The 21,305-nt window shown below is 43.8% G+C and overlaps 1 protein-coding gene across 2 annotated transcripts in view; it reads right to left on the reverse strand.

Annotated features, from left to right (window-relative positions):
• The window catches only part of DOCK5 (dedicator of cytokinesis 5), a 144,827-nt gene that overhangs the window by 66,572 nt on the left and 56,950 nt on the right, over positions 1-21,305 (reverse strand). For both annotated transcript variants that reach the window (XM_079954907.1, XM_079954908.1), the window contains exons 6-19: positions 21,115-21,263; positions 18,113-18,248; positions 17,067-17,224; positions 15,831-15,912; positions 12,264-12,393; positions 9,455-9,527; positions 7,233-7,375; positions 6,864-6,989; positions 5,617-5,741; positions 4,778-4,876; positions 3,255-3,327; positions 2,028-2,131; positions 1,303-1,489; positions 271-368 (exon numbers count right to left, since the gene is read on the reverse strand). In XM_079954907.1, coding sequence (XP_079811033.1) covers positions 271-368; positions 1,303-1,489; positions 2,028-2,131; positions 3,255-3,327; positions 4,778-4,876; positions 5,617-5,741; positions 6,864-6,989; positions 7,233-7,375; positions 9,455-9,527; positions 12,264-12,393; positions 15,831-15,912; positions 17,067-17,224; positions 18,113-18,248; positions 21,115-21,263 — 1,683 coding nt within the window. The remainder of the gene's footprint in view (positions 1-270; positions 369-1,302; positions 1,490-2,027; positions 2,132-3,254; positions 3,328-4,777; positions 4,877-5,616; positions 5,742-6,863; positions 6,990-7,232; positions 7,376-9,454; positions 9,528-12,263; positions 12,394-15,830; positions 15,913-17,066; positions 17,225-18,112; positions 18,249-21,114; positions 21,264-21,305) is intronic.

Here is a 21,305-nt window from a genome sequence, read left to right on the forward strand (position 1 = left end):
ATAAAACATAATATGGACACTAACTATGCTAACTGTGCTGCTGCTGTAGCAACACTATGACAGATAATCTGGTGAGTTGCTCACCTCAACTTCTTTGAAATCTTGCCTGATGCTATCTAGGTCAGCTCTTTAAAATTATCAGCTCCCTGATCCAGCACATCAATGAGAACAAAATTTAAGCACACATTCTGTTCCAATGAAACTCTCCGGATGATAAGATAGATGCATGCACAAATGGTTTGCAAGCCTGTATGCTCAATTTTGTTTTACCTTGACGATTTCTCCTCCTTCCACCTCCATCAGCTTCTTCAAGTTGTGTCCTATGTTTTGGGAGTTTGAACGCCAATTCAGCAACCCCAGTAGGTCAACTGGCAAGGGCAAAATGAGGGTGGGGGAGTAAGATCACTATAAGCAATGCAGCTCATTTCCTTTAGTGGTCACAGTACAAGACAAATATGGAAGCAATGTTTTATTTCTGGCATCAAACGATATGAAAAACAACTTCTCTTCAGTTCTAGAGAACGCAGCACCTTGGCTGCATACTCTTTGGCATCCTGTTTCAACCTTAGTTTGCTCTGCCTGCCTCCCTGCTCATTTGCTGAACTGGCAGCAACCACATGATGGCAGATTTGATGTGTTTGATCAGCTTTGTTAGAAAGTGCTGGTGGGGAAATTTGAAAATTACAGCACAATTCTACACTTGTTTACACAGAAGTAAGCCCTACCAAGCCAGTTTTCAGCATCCTGTAAATCACAGCTTCAGTTATTTTGAAAAGCAAGTTTCTAATCCTTAAGGGCTGTGAAGATGGGGATGGAAGCTAATGGGCACTGCCAGGCAAAGTCTCAGAAGCCAGTAGGAAGGTCAAGCACATTTCCCAAAATTGGGGAAAATCTTCAGTGCACTGCAAGTGTTTTTTTTTTACTCCTCTCCACAACTGGAAAAAAGCAAAGTAACAGAGCAGAAAGCCAGCATAATTTACACCAGTGTAATTTATGCTTATTCCAAATTCTATTCAGGAGGAATTTGACTTGCACCACCCTCTTCATCTGCTTAAGTTCCACTGGATTGCTAGATCACATGGCTGAGCTGAAAGGGATTTGGAATAGGCGTAAGACTCTCCTGGCATCCCATCCCCCAGAACATGTGCTGGTGTGAATTACACCGACTTAAGGTATGCCAACTGAGCCCGGACTGAGGGGTTTACACTAGCATATCTTAGGTTCAGCTAGGCTGAGGAACATAGGCCAGTGTAACCTCGGCTAAGGCAGGAAAGCCTGGATTGTACCAGCAGTCAAACATACCATTCTGTGTCAGCTTTGTGGAGCAGATGAGAGTTGCAATCTGAAAGCTATCCTTTGTACTGTCTTTGGTTGGGGTAAAGTTGGCTACATGATGTTTGGCTGGAAGACCATCTCTGTCCTCCATCTCCACTTTGGTGCCAGGCAGAGTTAGGTAAAACTTAGCATCTTCCATTTTCTTGTTTTCACCCTACGAATAACATAGAATATAACTTCAGACATCTACCCTGCTGTAATATTAGCTACAAACCATCCAGATTCTATTCTTTCTTCCTATACATTGGTGAGCTAGTTAGGGCAAGAGAAAACTGGCTGGATTTGAACATCATGCTAAACCATAGTTAAGTGTTATAGGAATGATCGTAGCCTCTCCCCACCCTAGACTTCCTCTCACCTCTCTCAGCTTAAACCGTAGTTTGTCACGTCCAAACCTATTGCGTCATCTTGATTACTCTTTCCTTGAAACCAGCCATGTCAACAGGGGTCAAAGTTCAGGGTTTAGATGAAATGTTAATCTGTGATTAATCTAAATCAAGCCCTTCCAGTGCCCTCTTCACATCCACAACTGAGAAGGAAGAAGCTCACGAGCCCAGGGTTCACCACAGCTCATTCTTGTAACACTAAACTATGGGTTAGTGTGTTGTCTGGACAGAGTCACCGTGTAAGGAAGAAATTCTGACAGGTTCACCAATATCACCGTGGTTTAAAAAAGAAAAAGAAAGGAGTACCTTGTAGACTATTAAGTTATGTCTGCCATCCTGCAGAGTGGTACCGTCTGCATTCATCAGCTTCACAAAAGCCATTCCAAAAGCCTTTTCCGATTTATCTCGCGCTGCAGCAGAAGGAAGGAAGGAGAACGTATTGCTTGTGGGTCTCAGTTGAAGTACAACCAGAAGCCACTGCAAGTGCTGGACTGACCTGGGAGACCCAGGCTCAAATGCCCTCTCGATCATGAAGCTCACTGGGTGACCTGCCTCTCAGCCTAACCTATTTCACAGGGTTAAATGGGAGCAGCATCTTGAGCTCCTTGGAGAAAAACGTGGTATATCAATGCAGTAAAATAAATAAATTAAATAAGGACTTTTCTGTGCAACCCCCCCCCCCGGCTGAATCTTATCAATTCCAATGATAATCATTACAGTAATGGCCATCTCAACATTTATATTGAGTTGAAACAGTTAAAATTTCAGCAGTTTTTTCTGGGGCAGCGGAGGATGACAATTTTTAAGCAATTTTAATGATTTCAAGAGGAGGTGGTAAAATTCACCACCAATATGGGTGAGGGGAAGGATACCTTTAGCAGCAGCAATGATGGCAAAAGTTCCCACCTTGGTGGCCCAGTTACCATTTTCTTCTCCTAAATGCCCCATCATTCAGGGCATATTGGGGAATTACCCCCCAGGAGTGGTGTTTTTTTTAATCCACGAAGTCATCATTTCACACCCACCCACCCCAGATAAAAGTTATGTTAAATCCTTCCTGATTTGGAAAGGGGAGGCATCAGAAAAAGGCTGATCAGCCCTATTCCACGTGCTGGTTCCCCATTACAGCGTGCACACTGCCAGCCACTTGTCTCTTCTACACCCATCCCAATGGGTTGAAGGGACATTTTTACCCTTCTGTATTTAAGAGACAGCAGGGGCGCCATGGGGCGGGCAAGGGACCACCAACATTTTCAAGGAGGGGCCAGGCCCCCTCAATATTGTGTGGCAATATGTGCACATCACTCGCGCCTACCGTGTGATGTGTCCGGGTCACTCGTGCATGCTGCGTGACACGCTTACGTCACGCATGCAAGCTGTGTGGCGTGTTGCATGGATAGCACACATAACGTGAGCACATCGCTGGGCGTGCACGTGTGACATGAGCATGTTGCGTAGCGCTGGCCCCCTCAATCGCTGGGGCAAGCCGGCATGCCTGAGGGACAGGCAGCTGCTCGTCTCCCAAGTACTCACATTCCTGTGATGATCGGTGACGAAATGTAAACCTTAAGTGGTAGCGGCTGACCTCTTTTATTTCTATGGAGACCTGCATGAATGACAGCTCGTTATAAAATATGCACATCAGAAACCAAGTTTACAGAACAAACATGGGATTCCTCTGTCCATTAAAATGATTTACTGATTCCACCTGCAAACCTTCCCATTCATTGTGACCCCCACCTTAGGGTATTTGGGAACACTCAACAAGATTGACAGGAGGATTCCATAAAACTAGCAATTTATTGCTGATTGAAACCCTCTACCCTGTTTTTAAGTAAGATATAATGTAGCCTAGTTTACTTGGCCAAAATCAAGTCATTAATCACAGTCTCTGTAACGCCATCTAGGATTAGCTTTTTCTTCCATTACAAAACATTTTAGACATCAATGGAAATAAATATGATTTTAAGGGGGGGGAGGATTGGTCTGTTATTTCCATCTTAAACATAAACACTTTGTAATTTTAAAACACATTATGCAAATTCCAAGTCTTGAAATGTGTATAAAAATTGAGTTTAAGTTTCCTTGGCAAGATGTTTTATTCAACCATGTTCAGAATCTGCATTCTGCTTTTAGTCAAGAATAGCCAGCCCAGAGTATTATTTAAGTTCAGTTCCAAGCAAGTTCTAATATGAATTTTAATAATGATGATGATGATGATGATGATGATGTATTATTTATACCCTGCCCGTCTGGCTGGGTCTCCCCATCCACAATTAATTCAATTGAGTTAAAAAGGATCAGAACTCACACAGCTTCATATTCAGTCCCATGTATGCCTTGGGTTATACAGTATAGCTTCTGCTCTGTGCTGGCCTCTTATCATGGGGCAGATCACAACAGGTTTTACTTATATGTTGTACACAACATGTTAGATTTTAAGCTGGTGTGCAAGTGACACCCGCTCTTTAAGAATCTTAACCACTGGGATTTACACACCATTTCCCCCACTCTGAAGACAAAATATACAAATGCCACTTTCAGACTTCTTTCAGACTTGGGATTTCTAGGTGGTATGGGCAATACCTGCCACAAATCATTGCTGCATTGAGTGCTCCTGTTCTGAGTTCTAGCTGGCCAGCCATTTTCTTTTCTGGGATACAAAGTCAACCTTCTGATGCTAGCCTTGCTGCAGCTCAGCTAGGTGGGTCTGAGTCAGGAAAGGGTGGCAGTAAGGCTCTGTGGATTGCAGAGTGCCACACTGGCCATTGTAGCCAATGTGGCACTCCTGCTGGTATATCTGCTTACTCCTGGCCAGGTATGCTGCAGCAATACCAATGTCTTGAGGGTGACTCCTGGCTCCACCCCACCAACCCAGCATTTACTGCTGCAAAGCTTGTGGCTTCCCAAGCCTGCCCATGCCTTTCTCTTATGACTAGGTGGTGCCAATTTGGCTACCCAAAGGACCACACACAGGGAACTGAGTTCATTTTTAGCAGCGAATTACAAGTTTGCAGCTCAGGGGAAAGAACTCTAGCAATGGTGCACAATCTCACCTTGACAGTTTCATACCAGCAAGGCTGCTTGACTTGGTAGTAGACGACTGATTTGTATTCAGAGATACCTTCATAACCAGCACCTGGATGGATAGCTTTCTTTGGATGACACAAGAAACAAATTAAAAAGCAGAACCAAATCAAAGAACGTGACAATCTTTGACCCATTTTTAACCCTGGATATAAGGAAACTCTTCACTACATGCAGATGATTTGCACAGACAGGTGAAATGCTTCAGGGACAGTGAAGGGTCCTAAACATACCATGAAGAAGTGATGGAAGCCTTGGCACCAGTTTTTTCTGGACTCTTATCTCAAGTGTGTGCTTTGAATTACAACTCCCATAATACCTGGCCATTGCCCATGCTGGTTGGGGCTGCTTGAAGTTGGAGTCCCAGCACCACAAATTTCCCATCCTTGATTCAGTTGACAAGACTCCCCCTCTATGAATTTGTTTAATCCTTTCTTGCAGTGACCATCACCACATCTCATGGCATCAAATCCCATAAGTTAACTATGCACTGTTTGAAACTGTATTTTCAACTGGGGAAAGGCTGTAGCTCAGTGGCAGAGCACCTGCTCTTTATGCAGAAGGTCTCAAGTTCAATCACCAGTTAGGGCTAGGAGAGACTCTTCTGCCTGGAACCCTGAAGAGTCACTATCAGTCACAGGAGACACTAGTGACATAGATGGACCAATGGCATAAGGCAGCTTCCTAGTGGGCAAACTTTCCACAGGCAAAATCATCTCATTTAATCACTCTTCACAGCTGATTTGGGGGAGAAATAGTACAGGTTTTAATCATGATTCTGCCTCCCATCTACCAAGCCCCTTCCTACCTCTAAGAGATTGCCATCTTCATCATGCACAGACATAGTGACCTCGACATTCTTGGGGGTCTTCTTCTTCCCTTTGTCAAATTCCCCATGCATCAGGGTCACATAGATATCATTCCGAACTTCACCTGCAACCACCAAGGCTATAATAAAGTTTCTATGTCCAGGTTGGAAGTTAGAACAAAGTCTGATATGTGAAATTCAACAGCAAATGATTCTTCTTGTCTGGAGGGCATCTGCCCATGGTTACACTTTTAGAAACCAGATAAAATCCCCTGCCCACACATGACCATGTCTATCATGGGCAGGGAACCTCAGGCTTGGAAGCTGAATGCGGCCCTCTAGGCCACTCTGTCTGGCCCTCATGACTCTCTGCAAGTCACATCCCTCTGAAGCCCTGCTCTGCACTCTCTGCAAGTGTCTTTGCCTGATCGTAATGTGACCCTGAACTCTTATACTATGACCTGTTTGTCCGGATAGAGGCCAGGTGGCTAGGAACCTCTGGGTGGAATGTATTCTACTGTACAAATGCAAGCGTCACATCCAATGCTGTGCCCACTTTCGGCTCTGACTCACCCATAACTGGCATGTGGCCCCCAGTAGGTTGTCCATGAGGCAATGGGGCCGTTCGGCTGAAAAAGGTTCCCCACCCATGATGGATATAGTACTGTGGAATGTGGGGGGCAAGAAACTGTCAATTTCTTCCTACCCTCTGTAACCAGTTCTTTTATCCTATCTGAAGAATAGGCCCTCCAGATATTCATGCAATCATAGACTTGGAGGTCCAAACCCCCTACAATGCAGGAATCACAGCTGAGGAATCCCTGACAGATAGACATCCAACCTTTGTTTAAAAACCTCCTGTCTCCCCCACTTTCTGAGATAGTCCATTCCAGTGTCAAAAAGTTCTTCCTAACGTTTAGCCAGAAAACAGCTGCAATTTCCATCATTATCAAGCAATAGCCATGCTGGTTGGAGCTGATAGGAGTTGGAGTCCAACAACATTTTGTAAAATTTTGAATTTTATAAATGTTGTACACAGTATTGTGTATTTTATTATTGTGAGCCACTTTGAGGCTTTAATAATAATAATAATAATAATAATAATAATAATAATAATAATAATTAATAATAATAATATCTGGGGGCGCACAGATTCCCTTCCACTGCCATAAGTCAATTGATCCTCTTATTTCATAACTGCTCTGTTTTCTTGGAAGCTATCACCATTAACATGGAACTACACACACCAGGCAATATAATCTCTGGGAATCCCATTTTGCGGGCCACAGCCGTAGATCTGTCAATAAGATGAGAAAAGTCCTTCTGAACCTGAGCTAAATCACCAGGCAGCAGTTTCAGAGAAACCCAGAGGCCTATGGAAGAAAAGAAACATTAACATACAAATACCATTGGGGAAGGTTGCAATGTGAGCAGACTGGAAGATGATGATGATGATGATGATGATGATGATGATAATAATAATAATAATAATAATAATAATAATAATAATAATATCATTACTTTCATTGCATGTGGTGGGAAATAGTAAAAATTATACACAGGTCCCATCCCATTCTTTGTGCTTAAAAAAACCCATTTTCACTTCTTTTGTGTACCTTGCCCTTTGTGATTCACTTCCTTGCCAGCAATGACTTTGTTGAAGACAGACGTGAGAGGCTCATTCTCTCCAATCACATGAGAGGTTATTAAAGGTGCCATGATTAACTGCCGCTGTCTGATGTACGTTTCCATGGCAATCCTGAGAATGGGATGGAAAACAGAAGTTAACTTCCAGCTGCTTCCAAGCACCCTCCGTGTTATAAACAAGACAGGACTCTTTGGGGCAGGGGGTTGTTAACGTTTTATTCCTTTGCCGCAATAACTTTTGGTAGAATGTTTGGCAGAACATGCCAGGTGTGGGTGTCGCCACCAATGCTCTCACACGCATGCACCCAGCGCCCTCTCATCAGCTGAGGGAGTAGAATGCCACGCCCACCCCACTCATCAAACCATGGTGGCTCCCAGCACTCTGTCCACCTTTTTCTTTTGGCCTCCACCCTCAAAGTCAGTGGAGTCTATGACAGAGTTGTAGAGTTGGAAGGGACCCTGAGGGCCAGCCAGTGCAACCCGCTGCAGGGCAGGAATCTCAACACATGGTCTCTCATCTAATTTGAAACCATATTGGACCCTGCTTAGCTTTGCAAATGTACTAGCTACTCATGGAGGAGAGGCAGAAAGGTGCTCTTGTGGCGGCTAACCATGCCCTGGGACCTTGGCGCTTTTCCAAATCTATATGCAATGCAAATTCAGTGAAGATCCTTGGCCAAAGGTTAGGAGTCATTAGCAGGGTTTCCTCTTCCTCTCTTCCTTTCAACTGGTCTATATGGCAACAGCTGGGACAGGTCCAAAGTCTTTTCAACAGAACTTCAGACCTACACACACAATAAGGTGGCACACACAAAACAGCAGAGGTTTCAGGTGTTGTTGGATTTCAACTCCCATCAGCCCTAGCAGTCAGCACAATCACAGTCAGAACTGGTGGGAGTTAAGAGTCCAATGGCATTTGGAGGGCCAGACGTTCTTCATCCCTGTTTTAAGAGATTGGGACCAGCTATAGAATCATCTCCCTCTTCCCACAAGAGGGTTTTCCCCCTCAACTTAAAGGTAAAGGTAAAGGTACCCCTGCCTGTACGGGCCAGTCGTGACCGACTCTGGGGTTGCGCGCCCATCTCGCTTAAGAGGCCGGGGGCCAGCGCTGTCCGAGGACACTTCCGGGTCACGTGGCCAGCGTGACGAAGCTGCTCTGGCGAGCCGGCACCAGTGCAGCACACGGAAACGCCGTTTACCTTCCCACTAGAAAGCAGTACCTATTTATCTACTTGCACTTAGGGGTGCTTTCGAACTGCTAGGTGGGCAGGAGCTAGGACCGAATGACGGGAGCTCACCCCGCTGCGGGAATTCGAACCGCCGACTATGTGATCGGCAAGTCCTAGGCACTGAGGTTTTACCCACAGCGCCACCTGCGTCCCATCCCCCTCAGCTTAGCCCACACTTAAATGGTTTTTTGCCACTGGCTTCTGCCATGTCAACAATGAAACATGTTCTCCACTCAACTTTGATTCATAACTAATACCTTAAACCCAATTTCTTCAAGACTAAGAGAGGCTCAGAGTTTTGTCTGTGCTGGACCCCAAAGCTGATGTATTTATCCAGCATGTTTGGCCTATTCTAGGAGAAAACTCTGTTATACACATAAACTAATTGCAACATTTGATGCTTTACTGTGTTCAACTCTGGAGCAGATAGTAATGATGAAAGCAATAAATATAGTAAGACTGAATATGGTTGAGTGCCTACCGCTTGAAACCACAGCCAGGAAAGCCATTTGTTTGATTAATGATTTCTGAAATACCTTTTACAGTACAAAGAGGGTTGCCAGCCATTTTATTCTATTGAAATGCTAACTTTTAATCAAGGCCATCTATATATAGCTTGTAAGTTAAAATGCAGAAGAAATACACATTTGTAAATGTTAGGAGAAATTCTGCATGAAATGATGCCAACTCTTCCTGTGGATCCTCTATGTTCAAAGAAAGTGTACCTGTGCATGCAAACTGCAGGTAAACAAGCATTAAGAGAGAGCTATTGTCTCCTTGCCCTGTTTGTGGGCTTCTCAGGCTGGTCACTGTAGGGAGAGGGATGCAAGACTAGGTGAGCCATTGGTCTGATCCAGCAAAGTATTTATGGTGCCTTTAAATGTGCACAGATCTGCTGAATGCAAACACAAACAATGATTCTCCATAAAATGTTGCTTTCAGAACCTTTTCCCAATACTTACTGCTGAAAGGGAATAAAATGTTGCTTCTCTTCATCATCCACCTTTCCATGGATGATGTCAGTAACGTCCATCACTAGGATAAGACAGAAGTTAACCAATTACATCACCATAATAAAAGGAGCTTCAATGAAGAACTCACTAACTATATAAGATTATTTTATGTCAAGCCATTTAACCAGCTTTTCCCAACCTACTGCCCTCCAGCTGTTTGGGACAATAATTGCCATCAGCATCAGCCAAAATATTGGAGGTGAATAAAAGCAACTTGAATTGGAAAGGCCACAGCAGGCCTGGACCACAAGTAGCCAAATATAATGGGTGACCAGAGTCTACAGAAGTCCACTTTTGTTGCCTGCCTGGGACAGCGAAAGTGATTGTGTGGTGGGTGTTGTCCCATTCCAGGCGAGCCAGAATATGTGGCTCTGGGAGTGACTTACTGCCTATGGCAAGTTGTTACAAGTTGAGAATGCATGGAATGGAGCATGCGGGTGTATCTGTAATGAAAGAAGGCGTGCGGGAACTTACCTGTTTATATCGTTTTGATCCTGGCCCTTAAATTATGGAATTCACTCCCACAAGAGGTAGTGATGGCCATCAACGTGGATGGTTTTAGAAGAGGATTAGCAAAATTCATGAAGTTTAAGGCTATTAGCGACTACTAGTGATGATGGCCATGTTCTAACTCAACTATCAGAGGCGGTACAGGTAGTGTTTGACTAAGATTTACTTCGTCCATTGATTTCAATGATTTTTCTCAGAGCAAAACTTGCTTACCTACCACCTCTGAATATCAGACACTGGGAATCACAAATGGGGAGAGTGCAGTTACACTCAGGTCCTGCTCGTGGGCTTCCCAGAAGCACCTGGTTGGCCACTGTAAGAAGAGGAGACTGGAACAGATGCACTTTTGCACCCAATTGTGCTGGGCTCTTAGGATGTTCAAAGAAGCTCATCCTTGACACTCACTGGGCGACTCTCGGTCTCTTTCAACCGACCCTACCTCTCTCACCAGGTTGTTGTGAAAGTAAACTGGGAAGGCATCACATACATCAGCTTGAGCTCCTTGGAGAAAGGGTACAGTATAAAATGTAACAGATTTAAACACTAGCTCTCAGTCCACAGAGAATCAAGCAGGTGCCAATCATCCCTCACTGCCACTCACCAGACTTTCTAAAATCAACTCATTTTTGTTTCTTTAGCTGGGTGAAATGGAGCCACCTGAAAGGGATGGGAAATTGTGCTGTGACAGAGCTGGGAAACCACTGCTTCCTTGCAAGCTGACTGCTTTTGGATTGGAGCCCCAACAGCCGGGAACAGTAAGACACTTCTCTCATACATTTCTCAATACATTCATTTTACAAAACAAGGAGCTGGTGTTACTAGGAGTGTTAAAATACAGAGCAAATATGGCAATAACATTTTTAGTACATCACTTAAACCACAAGCTCACAGAATGTGAAATCTTCTTCAGGTTCTGAGCCAACCATCACAACTTTAAGGAGAGATCATAGCTAGGAACACAGAATGCTGCCTTACACCGAGTCAGACCACTGGTCCATCTAGTTCAGTATTGTCTACACTGACTATCAGCAGCTCTCCAGAGTTTCCAACAGGGATGTTTCTTCACCCCACCTGAATGTTGAACCTGGAACATTTTGCATGCAGCGCACATCAGAGGACCAGATGGTGGTGACACAGAAAGGAGGAGGGGCTACATTAAATGGGCCTGATTTTTATATGGAAAGTCATTTCTTATGTTTGTAATATTTGTAAAGTGTCATTTTAGCCTACTTTAATATTGCCTCACATCCCCAAGGAATGGAAAGAGATGGGTTCACAAAAAGACTTGAAAAATAGGTGGGCCAAGGGGCCATGGCGGAGAGGACCTGCAGGGAACTGAAAATCCATCCCTGAAATGGCTCAGGTCCTACATGACTTTGGAGATTTCATCATAGGTTGCCCCTGGCTTACCATGTTTTTCTGTATATTCATAAGGACTAGAAATTTGCTTTTGTAATGAACAAGCCACTACAAAAGTGGCTCTGAAAAATATTATACTTCATAATGAGACTTCATGCTCATCTACTAATCCCACATATCTGTCCGATAGACACAAGTTCTGCTTACAGCCTATAATCAGGGATGGACAAATCTGTCAAATATTGGTTTCACATTTTGCTAAACTTAAATTCAGTTTGCTTCATTTCCACACAAGCTTTTGATTTTTTTTTGTATGCTTTTGCACACATATTCCTCCCAACATAATTTTTTTTGCAAACAATTTCCCCTAACAATTATGTGTGTGCATTCCTTTTGGTACACATTATTTACATTAGAGAACTGCACTACATTATTCAGAGAAGCACAAATTTCAAAAGATAGCTACACTTCAGTTTGCACATTGATTCAGGAAGTGTTGATTTAATTTTTCGCACATCCCAACTTCTCATTAGGGACAAAATCAGAATTTGAGCTCAGGCCTTGGACTACTGCCCTACCTGTTTCATCCATTTTTTATAGGACTGCCTTGCAAATCCAGTGGTACTTCGGTTTATGAACTTAATCTGTTCCGGAAGTCCGTTCTTAAACCGAAACCGTTCATAAACCGAGGCGCGCTTTCCCTAAGGAGGCCTCCCGCCTCCGGTGCCCTTCCACTGTTTGGATTCCGTTCTTAGACCGAGGTAAAGTTCACAAACTAGGACACAACTTCTGGTTTTGCGGAGTTCGTAAACCGAATTATTCGTAAACAGAACTGTTCTCAAACCAAGGTACCACTGTATGATCTTTTGCGCTACTATGGGCACCATACCTGCCACTCCAAAGGGTCTCCGGAGTCCACAGGTGTGTTTCTTGCCCTCTTTGAGCTCCATGTGGCCTACTCTCACAATCTGGCACACCAAGCTGATTCGAGGCCGGATCAGGTCAGAACTGCTCAGGTCCTAAAAGGGCAACAGAAGTCATTACAGAAGGAAAAGACAGTCAAAATCACCTCAGACTAGTTTGTGAGTGAGAGGGCAGAAAGGAACATGGCTTTGTCAGTCAACCATCCAAAATCCCAGAAATAGGGATAGGTCTCTCCTCCGGCCACATACCCTCCTGATCCACACCCCTCAAAAGCCCTGCTTTGCACCTTCCTGGTGTGTTTTTGCTTACCTGGAATTTGTCTTTTTAAAAACAACAACCACATATTTAATATCAAAACAAATCATAACAATACATTTCCCACAAAATCAAGAAGTACACTACCACTTTGTCCACTGCCATAATACCACAGAATGATCATTCCAATCCTCAATCCCCCATCACTGTTGATTTGGTTCACCAAATACCCTCAGTTGACACCTAACCAATGATCTGGTTTACTAGACATCTCTGGTAACGCTTTCTGCATACATGGTGCCCAGATATTTGTTAGACCACCTTCTACCATACCAATCTGCTAATGCACTGAGATTGTTATTGTCTTTGTCTGAAGTGATCTCTGGAGAGAGAGAGAGCCTTTTCTGTGGTAGCCCCTGCCCCTTGGAATGCACTCCTCAAGGGGGCCTGCCTACATACTTCATTACTATCATTTAGGCACGGGGGGGGGATATTTTAAGATTTTAAGAACAGCTAAAGTAAACATCCCTTTGACTCTGGATTTTCACCATCTGTTTAAGTCAGCTGTTGCTGTTTTAGTTTGTCATTCTAATTTGTTGTGTTAGTTTGTAAGCTTTATGGTTGGTTGGTTGGTTGGTTGGTTACTTACAAATTGTACTTTTGTTTCTTACTAGCCATACTGGGGGTGTAGCTCTATGTTGACGGTATGGGATATAAAATACGTAAATAAATAAGTAAAATTTGCACAAATGTACATATGAGAAAAATGCAATGGGAAAAACACATCTTCTTTGTTTTCATATGATGGGCACAGACACTGCAGCCTCCTTGACTTAGAAGAGGCATCCCTTCTTCTCTCAACCACAGAGGAAGGAATGCTGTCATTGCACATTAACTACTTACATTAAAACTAATTTCCAAAAAGTAAAATTCTGCCATCACTTGAAATTTGGGGGCCTTTCTAAAAAGCTGAAAGTGTTTTAATGGATCCATCTGCAAGAATAAATTTCCACAACACTGCAGCCCTAATGAAAATAAATTGATATAGTGTTATCAGTGTACATGGTACTCTATAGAGTAACAAAACCAAAAAGAAAAGTTAAAAAGCAAGGAAGGAAAGTAATGTTGGTGATATTCAGAATACACCCACCAAAATTAATGGAAATTGGGTGAATTCATTTCAATGGGCTTACTCTGAGTAGAACTTGGGATACAACTTGCAGGTTCCTTTCTCCAAAGTTTTTAAAAACTAAATTCTGACAGTAGGAAGGAAAGGACAGCAAATTCCTACTGGGCTGCACCCTTAGTAAGGATTTAAGTATTTGATACTACAGCTAGGTCAGTTGTGTTCCAAGACTTGCTACACCAAGTAAAAGGATCCTGCAGACACTAACTCCTCCAAGTGAGAGATCAGATCAAAGTGGCTGAGATGAACCCATAACACAACCCTCCACCACTTCCTTGTTCCGCAGAAAACCTCTCTACTACTCGCCAGGAAGTGAGAGCCAATAATTAACCATTCCACCAGTAAATGATGACATCATACTTCCATCTAATGCAAACCTGCCACTGACAGGGAAGTAGAGCAGAGTTATTTCTAGTTTTGAGATTGATGATCCAAGACTGGAAACCAATGCATATAAAATCAGCCTGCATAAAAAACCTCTCACTGTTTAGAGCTTCTGTATTATGTTATAGTCTGGGATTCTGGGCAAGTTGATGGAGAAAAGAAGTTCTGTAAATATGTAAGGTAAAGGTAAAGGGACCCCTGACCGTTAGGTCCAGTCACGGAAGACTCTGGGGTTGCGGCGCTCATCTTGCTTTACTGGCCGAGGGAGCCGGCATATAGCTTCTGGGTCATGTGGCCAGCATGACTAAGCCGCTTCTAGTGAACCAGAGCAGCACACGGAAATGCCATTTACCTTCCCACCGGAGTGGTACCTATTTATCTACTTGCACTCTGAAATGCTTTCAAACTGCTAGGTTGGCAGGAGCAGGGACCGAGCAACGGGAGCTCACCCCATCGTGGGGATTCGAACTGCCAACCTTCTGATCGACAAGCCCTAGGCTCTGTGGTTTTGACCACAGTGCCACCCGTAAGAGCAGCCTCCAAATGCCTCTACAAATACATGCCTGCCTTGCTAGCATAAATCATGCAAGCTGTCTCTTCCCATTGTCATGCCTCTTGACTCCTGACACAGGAAAATAAGCTACAACCCTTATTTCTGATTCTTCAATAAAAACACCACCCCTTTTCAAACTCTTATTTCTGTAGCAGAGGCTAGAAACTTAAACAAAAAGATACAAATACATGGAACGTGAATTCTATATACTGGCCTGGCTCGTACATAATGCCAAGAGAGGGTTTATTAAGCCATGGCTTATTTGGTTGTCCAAACCTGGCTCAGAAGCTTAATCATGGTTTATATTACCATGAACAAACCATGTTTGCAAGCCATGATTTGTTGCTGACTCCACCAAAAGATGGTCACCACAGTTTATCAAAATGCACTCTTTAGGCCTGTCGATGCTTCAGAGATCATAGCATCTTCTACGTTTCCATCACAAAGTTGAAATATGTCCCTTTGTCAATGGAACAGAGAGTGTTGATACGGGATAGGACTGAAATTATGGAATTTGATTCCCAGGAAGATACATTTCTTTTATTATTTTTTCAGGATCCAAGCAGGCATGATTGAATTTCCAATGGTATTTCAGTTGCAATAATTTTGTACTTATTGAAAACATTCCTGTTTTATTTTTGGTTTCATTTTCCTCATTGGGATTTTTCACTTTTAAGACACATCTTAAATAAACTGAACAAACAGGCAAAGGGCTTACAATTACTATTTTAAAATCAAAGCAGGCAAGACTTGCCTAAGTCACCAGCGATTTTAAGGGTTTAGGGCAACCTTACAAGGCACTTGTAATTCAGGTTTCACAGTTGTTCTTTGGTCAGACGCTACAGAACCAAAGTAATGCCTGAAAATCCTGCAAAATCAGCAGAGCTTAAGTAATGAAGGCGAGCCAGCATGTCAAAATGACCTCTAAAAAATAAAAACTTGTTTGGCTTTGTATTGTGTTTGCCAGATGGCTTAACAACCTGCATTTAAACAGCAACCAGTCTGATGGCCTCCACTGCTTCCTGCAATGATGTAAAGGCCTATCACAACAAAAGTAATAAAGCAAGAGTTATAAGAAGAGTGCCACAAATAACTTAGCTGCAGGCGGGGCAGGGAAGAAAAAACTTCCTCAAGCGTAGAGCAACAGGATTTACCGTAAAGACGGCTTGAAGGTTATTAAGTTTTTCAATTTCCTTTGGCATTCCATTACTTCCCCAACGAACCAGGTAGTTTTCACTACAAAAAATAAATAAAACACACATTGTTATAGCTAGGCTAGGTTAATTAGGTCACATCATCATACTTAATTATGCTAATTAAATCATGAATCACTTTGCCAAATGGCAAAAAAGAAAAAAGAAAAGTACAGAACTTCAGAGAGAAGCAACTGTTGCGTCCAGGTGAAACAAACTTTCAGGTGCATTGGCATTTCACAGAAAGAAAAACCAGGTAATGATTTTGCTCAGAGTGTTAGGTCAGACACAGGGAACTTGTGGCCCTCCTGATGTTCTTGGACTGCAACTCCCATCATCACTGACCACTGGACATGCTGATGGGAGTTGGAGCCCATCAACTTGTGGGAGGGCCCCAGGTTCTCCATCTAAAGGATTTGCCATATCAGGAGGCAGAGGAAGGCTGAAGAGTGGAAACCTAACCCACCAGGAATTTTCCCTGCGCAACCCCACCAAAATTAATGAAGTTGCACAGCGGTTGGACATATGCATGGGATGGCATACCATGATGAGACAATGGACAGTACCATTTCAGACACCAAGTGAGGGCACATTTCCAGTGCTTAGGCTAAAAGGCACCAGCCATGCACCAAAGAGATTTGCGGGAAACCTCAAAGGTTCATTTCTCCTCTTGTCAGAAACAGCAGTAGGGTGGAAGCAAGCAGAGTTGAATTTTGCCAGTATGTTCACCTGCCCATTCAGTTGTGAAGGTAGCCTCAATGTGTGGGTAAATGATGTTTTATGAACCTTAATTTATATGCTAGCCAGAGCATAAGCAACAACAAACAAATGTTTTTCATTATAAGAACAAGCAGATACAAGTCTGGACTCACATACTCCCCAACCCTCCCTCCCTTGCAAGCAGGGGGTGAAGAAGAAAGTTTCTGTGTGTGGTTTTGCCCAATTATGAGAAACACTGGTTAGGATATCCTGGCTTGTGAACAAACTATGGTTTGCAAAAGCCACAGTTTCTTCTATTTGGGTGAATAGCAAATAGAAAATTCACATCTCCCCCGCTCACATGTGAAGAGGAAGGGAAGGGAGAAATGGAGACCAACTTCTAAGAACAATTCTATTATGCCTAAGTCTGTATCACACTCTTTCTTTTAGTGGCATTCTTTTTCTTGTTTAGAAGAAAGCATCAGAGTAACCACATACCTAATGAACTTGGATTGGTCGGGATCATAGAGGCTCATAAGCAGCTCCGCATCCTCACCGATATTGCAGACGAAGTTCTTGAAATTGACATAAAGACTGTACGTGTGGGTTGTGTTGAAAATAGACTGTCCCCGCAGGTCTACATTCTGCTGCAAAGACTTGATGGAAAGAAGAGATGAACAAGAAAGTGAAACTTTAGAAGGAAGAGGACTGAGCATATGCCACAGCCAATCTGTCTTGAAAACTATCTATTTTCTCAGCCTACATCCAAATAAGACTGTTATAGAGTGGAAACCTAACCCACCAGGAATTTTCCCTGCGCAACCCCACCAAAATTAATGAAGTTGCACAGCGGTTGGACATATGCATGGGATAGCATATGGGATGGACAGCAAAACTGAGAGTGGCATTTATGTAGAACAAGGACTGCAATTAATTGATTAATTGGTTAGATCCTAGGGGCTTTTCACAACCTCAGGACAAGCTTTTTCCATGACAGAGAACAGAATTATCTGGTAAAATCTGTCTTGCAGATGTTAGCGATGTAAGAGTCCTGTTCTTCAAACATTCACTTAGGTTAGTCTTCCCCAATCTGGTGTCCTCCAGATGTTTTAGACTACAACTCACATCACCCTTGGCCACTGGCCACTCTGCCTGGGGCTGATGGGAGCTGTAGTTCAACAACAACTGGAAAGAACTAGGTTGGGGAAGGCTGCCTTATGGCAGTTTTTCCTTGTTGCTTTGCCAGGGGTCGGGTAGCTACTATGAATCTGAATCTGTCCCCATTCAGATTGGCTCAGAAAGTGATTTGAATTTTTCCTGATTTGCAGGCAGAACTAGGAACATGTCCAAATTAATCCAATATGAGCAGGAGAGAGATCACCCATGTCTAATCTTAATAGGATGCTGAAATTATTCATTGACCTGATACTGTAATGCTGGAAAGGCAGCACACACCATGTTTGCTCACTCAAACCAAAACCGGGCTCGTAGTGCTCTCTGCCAAGACACCCCTGCATCTCATTTGGTGTCACAGTTGCGTATACCTTTTCCTCTTGGATCCTTTCATCTATTCGTTTGGATGCCGTCTCGTGTGCCTTAAAGAGCGCAATTGTGCTGGTAGCATCTGGATCCAGGATGTTGCCATTATCGTCCCGTACCACCAAGTCCAGCCCCAAGATCCTTGCATGAAAACAAGCAGTCCATGGTAAGTAAGGGAGATGGATTAACAAGGGAACTCATAGGAACCTGAACCTGAGGTGAGGAATGTGGCCTGGAGGTATCCCAAACTGATGGAAAGGAGGAAAGACCTTTTGTATCTTGCTACTGCATGAAGTTCTGCATCCAGTTATGCTGCAATGCAGCAGAACACAGTAAGCAATGTGGCGCACACAGGCACATGTGTGCTTGCAGAGGACTTCCCTGGTGCCAAGAGGGTCACCTCCACCACTGAAAGTAGGCGCAAAAGCAGCACCCCACAGCAGTCAATAGAACAGGCTGCAGGGTGTGCTCAGTTGTGTTGTATGTGGTGCCCACAGCAGCTTCTGCTGCTTGCCAGTGTGCCCCAGAAGGTTGGTGGCCAGACTAAGTAAAAGGGAACAAAAAATGAACAACTATTGCAGGGCAGGTAGAATTAATGAGGTCCATGGCTGAACCGCAAGACACAATCCATTAAGGTTCTTTGGCACTGTCTGAGCACCTACTCAAATTTATGACATTTCCCCAATAAAGTTAATTTTTTAGCTTCTTGCTTTCAAGTGGCTTCTTAATTAGTGTATCTGAAAGAGAGCTGACATGATCAATGAGCCATGGAAGCAACCTACAGACAGGACAGAATGCCCAAAGCTTCCTTCAGCTGCAAAGAGAAGGTTACCAATTAACATGCTGAGTGTGCAACGTCTGTCGTGCGTCTCGGGCTCAAACAAGATGCAACAGTGGCAGATATATTTGTCTAAACCACAACTGAACCAATTGTGTACAGAAAACTGCAACATACTGTGCTGGACGGACCCTTGGTCCATCAAGCTCAGTATCGTTTGCCATGATTAGCAGTGGCTCTCCAGGGTGTCAGCCAGGAATCCCTCCCAGCCCTATGTCTACAGAGCCTGGTGATCAAACCTCCATCTTTTGCATGCAACATAGGAGGAGCTCTACAGTTCTTCCCCATATAAAGATATCAACAGATAAATAGACAGACAGATAGAAGTTTGTGTGTGTGAATCCTGTAGCCCCTCCCCATGCAAAGAGGCCTGCATAGGAGCAGAGGAAACGTCCTTAAGGCTCAGCCACACTTCGTTTGTCCCCAGCAGGTTTTTTGGGGAGAAAGCAATGAGGCAAAAGAAAAACCTACTGGACCCATGCCTATAAAGCAGGGGACAAGTGGAAGAAAATATAGGACAAATGGAAGTGTGGATGAGCCCTTATGCCGAGTCAGACCACTGGGACATCCAGTCCTGAACTGCCTGCCCTGACTGGCAGAGGCTCTCCAGCACTTCAGGCCCTTCCTGGAGATTCCAGGGATTAAACCTGGGACCTTCTGCCTACAAGGCAGATGCTTTGCCACCAAGCGGTGGCTCTTCCCAGGCAACGGAAGCTGTCTCATATCCTCCACCAAGCTCCCCATACTGCAGACATTTCCTCCCTCTGCCACTCTCACTTCTAGTACTAGAGTTTCAGAAAGAGAGAGAGAGAGAGAAATATCTGAAGTGGGGGGAACAGATTTGGGGGGTGGGGGGTGACCATGGGGGAGATTCCGCCCCCCGCCCACACTGCTTTGCTCTGAAAAGAACACACAACACAAAAATCAGTGCCAATACCCTGCCCTAGAAATGAAGGGGCAAATCAAAGTCTCTTAAAATTGACCAGACTACACAGAGCCGTAGCTAGGTGATCTTGAGCCCCTGGCAGAACCGTCCAGAAGGATCCTCCATTTAAAACCTTTTCTTATGAGGCAATAATCAATATTTTTATTTAGAGACATATTTATGGACATATTTTAAAGCCAATTTTGCATGCCCCTTCGCCTCCACCCCTGGTGGGGGCCTCCTTCACCACCCCCTAGCTACAGCCCTGAGACTACGTCGTGTCTTAGGGAGAGCTCATGCTACTAAAACTCACTTCTGCATGGTACCCTCCTGGTTTTTGCTAATTGCTGCTAAACCTTTGGAAGTGGGTTGCACTATTTAAGAAATTTCTGATTTTGATTGTGCCTCCCTTGCAAGCTCCTGCTTTCAGGACTTTTAATTGGGGGTGGGGTAGGATGCAACAGCAGAGCTGGAAACGTGTTTGTGTGTGTGTGTGTGTGTATGTGTGTATGAGAGAGAGAGAGAGAGAGAGAGAGAGAGATATCCAGCCCTTTTTGGCTAGGTATAATAACATTTTGCACCACAGCAGTAAATCAATAAATCAATAAATAAACAAACACACAGAAGTTGCATGGCACATGCTACACATATATGCACACACATAAAAGACAGGCCAAAACATCGCCATAGAACAGAGCTTAAGACTTTAAATATTCAGCCCCTGTTCTTAAGGCTAGGGCTTCGCATACAAACAAAGCTGTGCTCATTTCCTGGATGTGCTGCTCATCACAGAATCGAGTGTGAAATCAGGTTGCCTGGACATTTCAGCTACAAGAGAATTTTAGAAGAATGCAAATTCTTTAGGAGAATCAAACCTGAGACTCCCCCCCCCCCGAGGTATGCTCCTTCCCCTGCTACCTCCTCTGCTCTGTATCCCTGAACGACTTGCATTCAAAAAGTATGGGGGGGAGGGAGAGAGAGAGAGCACAAAGAGAGCGAAATGGAGAAAATTAAAAATGGCACCTTTACTGCAGAAAGGACACAGTTTGGTATGTCCAAACAAAACATTATTATCAAGGGTTATCCTATTTCAAAAAGAGGCTTCTTGTGCAAACACAATATCCTAAGCATGCTTCATCACAAGGAACACCAATGGACAGAGTGACTCCTGAGAGCCATACATAACCAATCCACTGTCCACATTCAGATCCCTTGCTAGGAGACAGGACTGAAGCATCACCTACCTGTTGCCATAATCTATTTTGGCTGTGACTTTCTTCTTGAGTTCAGCCAGCTCATCTTTGGGAAGGGTGCCGGAGAGGATCTGGGACCGCCATTCAATTAGGCTATAGGTCATCTGCTGCACTTGGCGAAAGAGAGACTTCTTGTTCTCCTAAAGCAGACAGAAGGAGAGAAAAGGGGATTGGAAGAGATG

The sequence above is a fragment of the Podarcis cretensis genome (genome assembly GCF_951804945.1).
Source record: "Podarcis cretensis genome assembly, chromosome: 15".
NCBI classification, from domain to species: domain Eukaryota; kingdom Metazoa; phylum Chordata; class Lepidosauria; order Squamata; family Lacertidae; genus Podarcis; species Podarcis cretensis.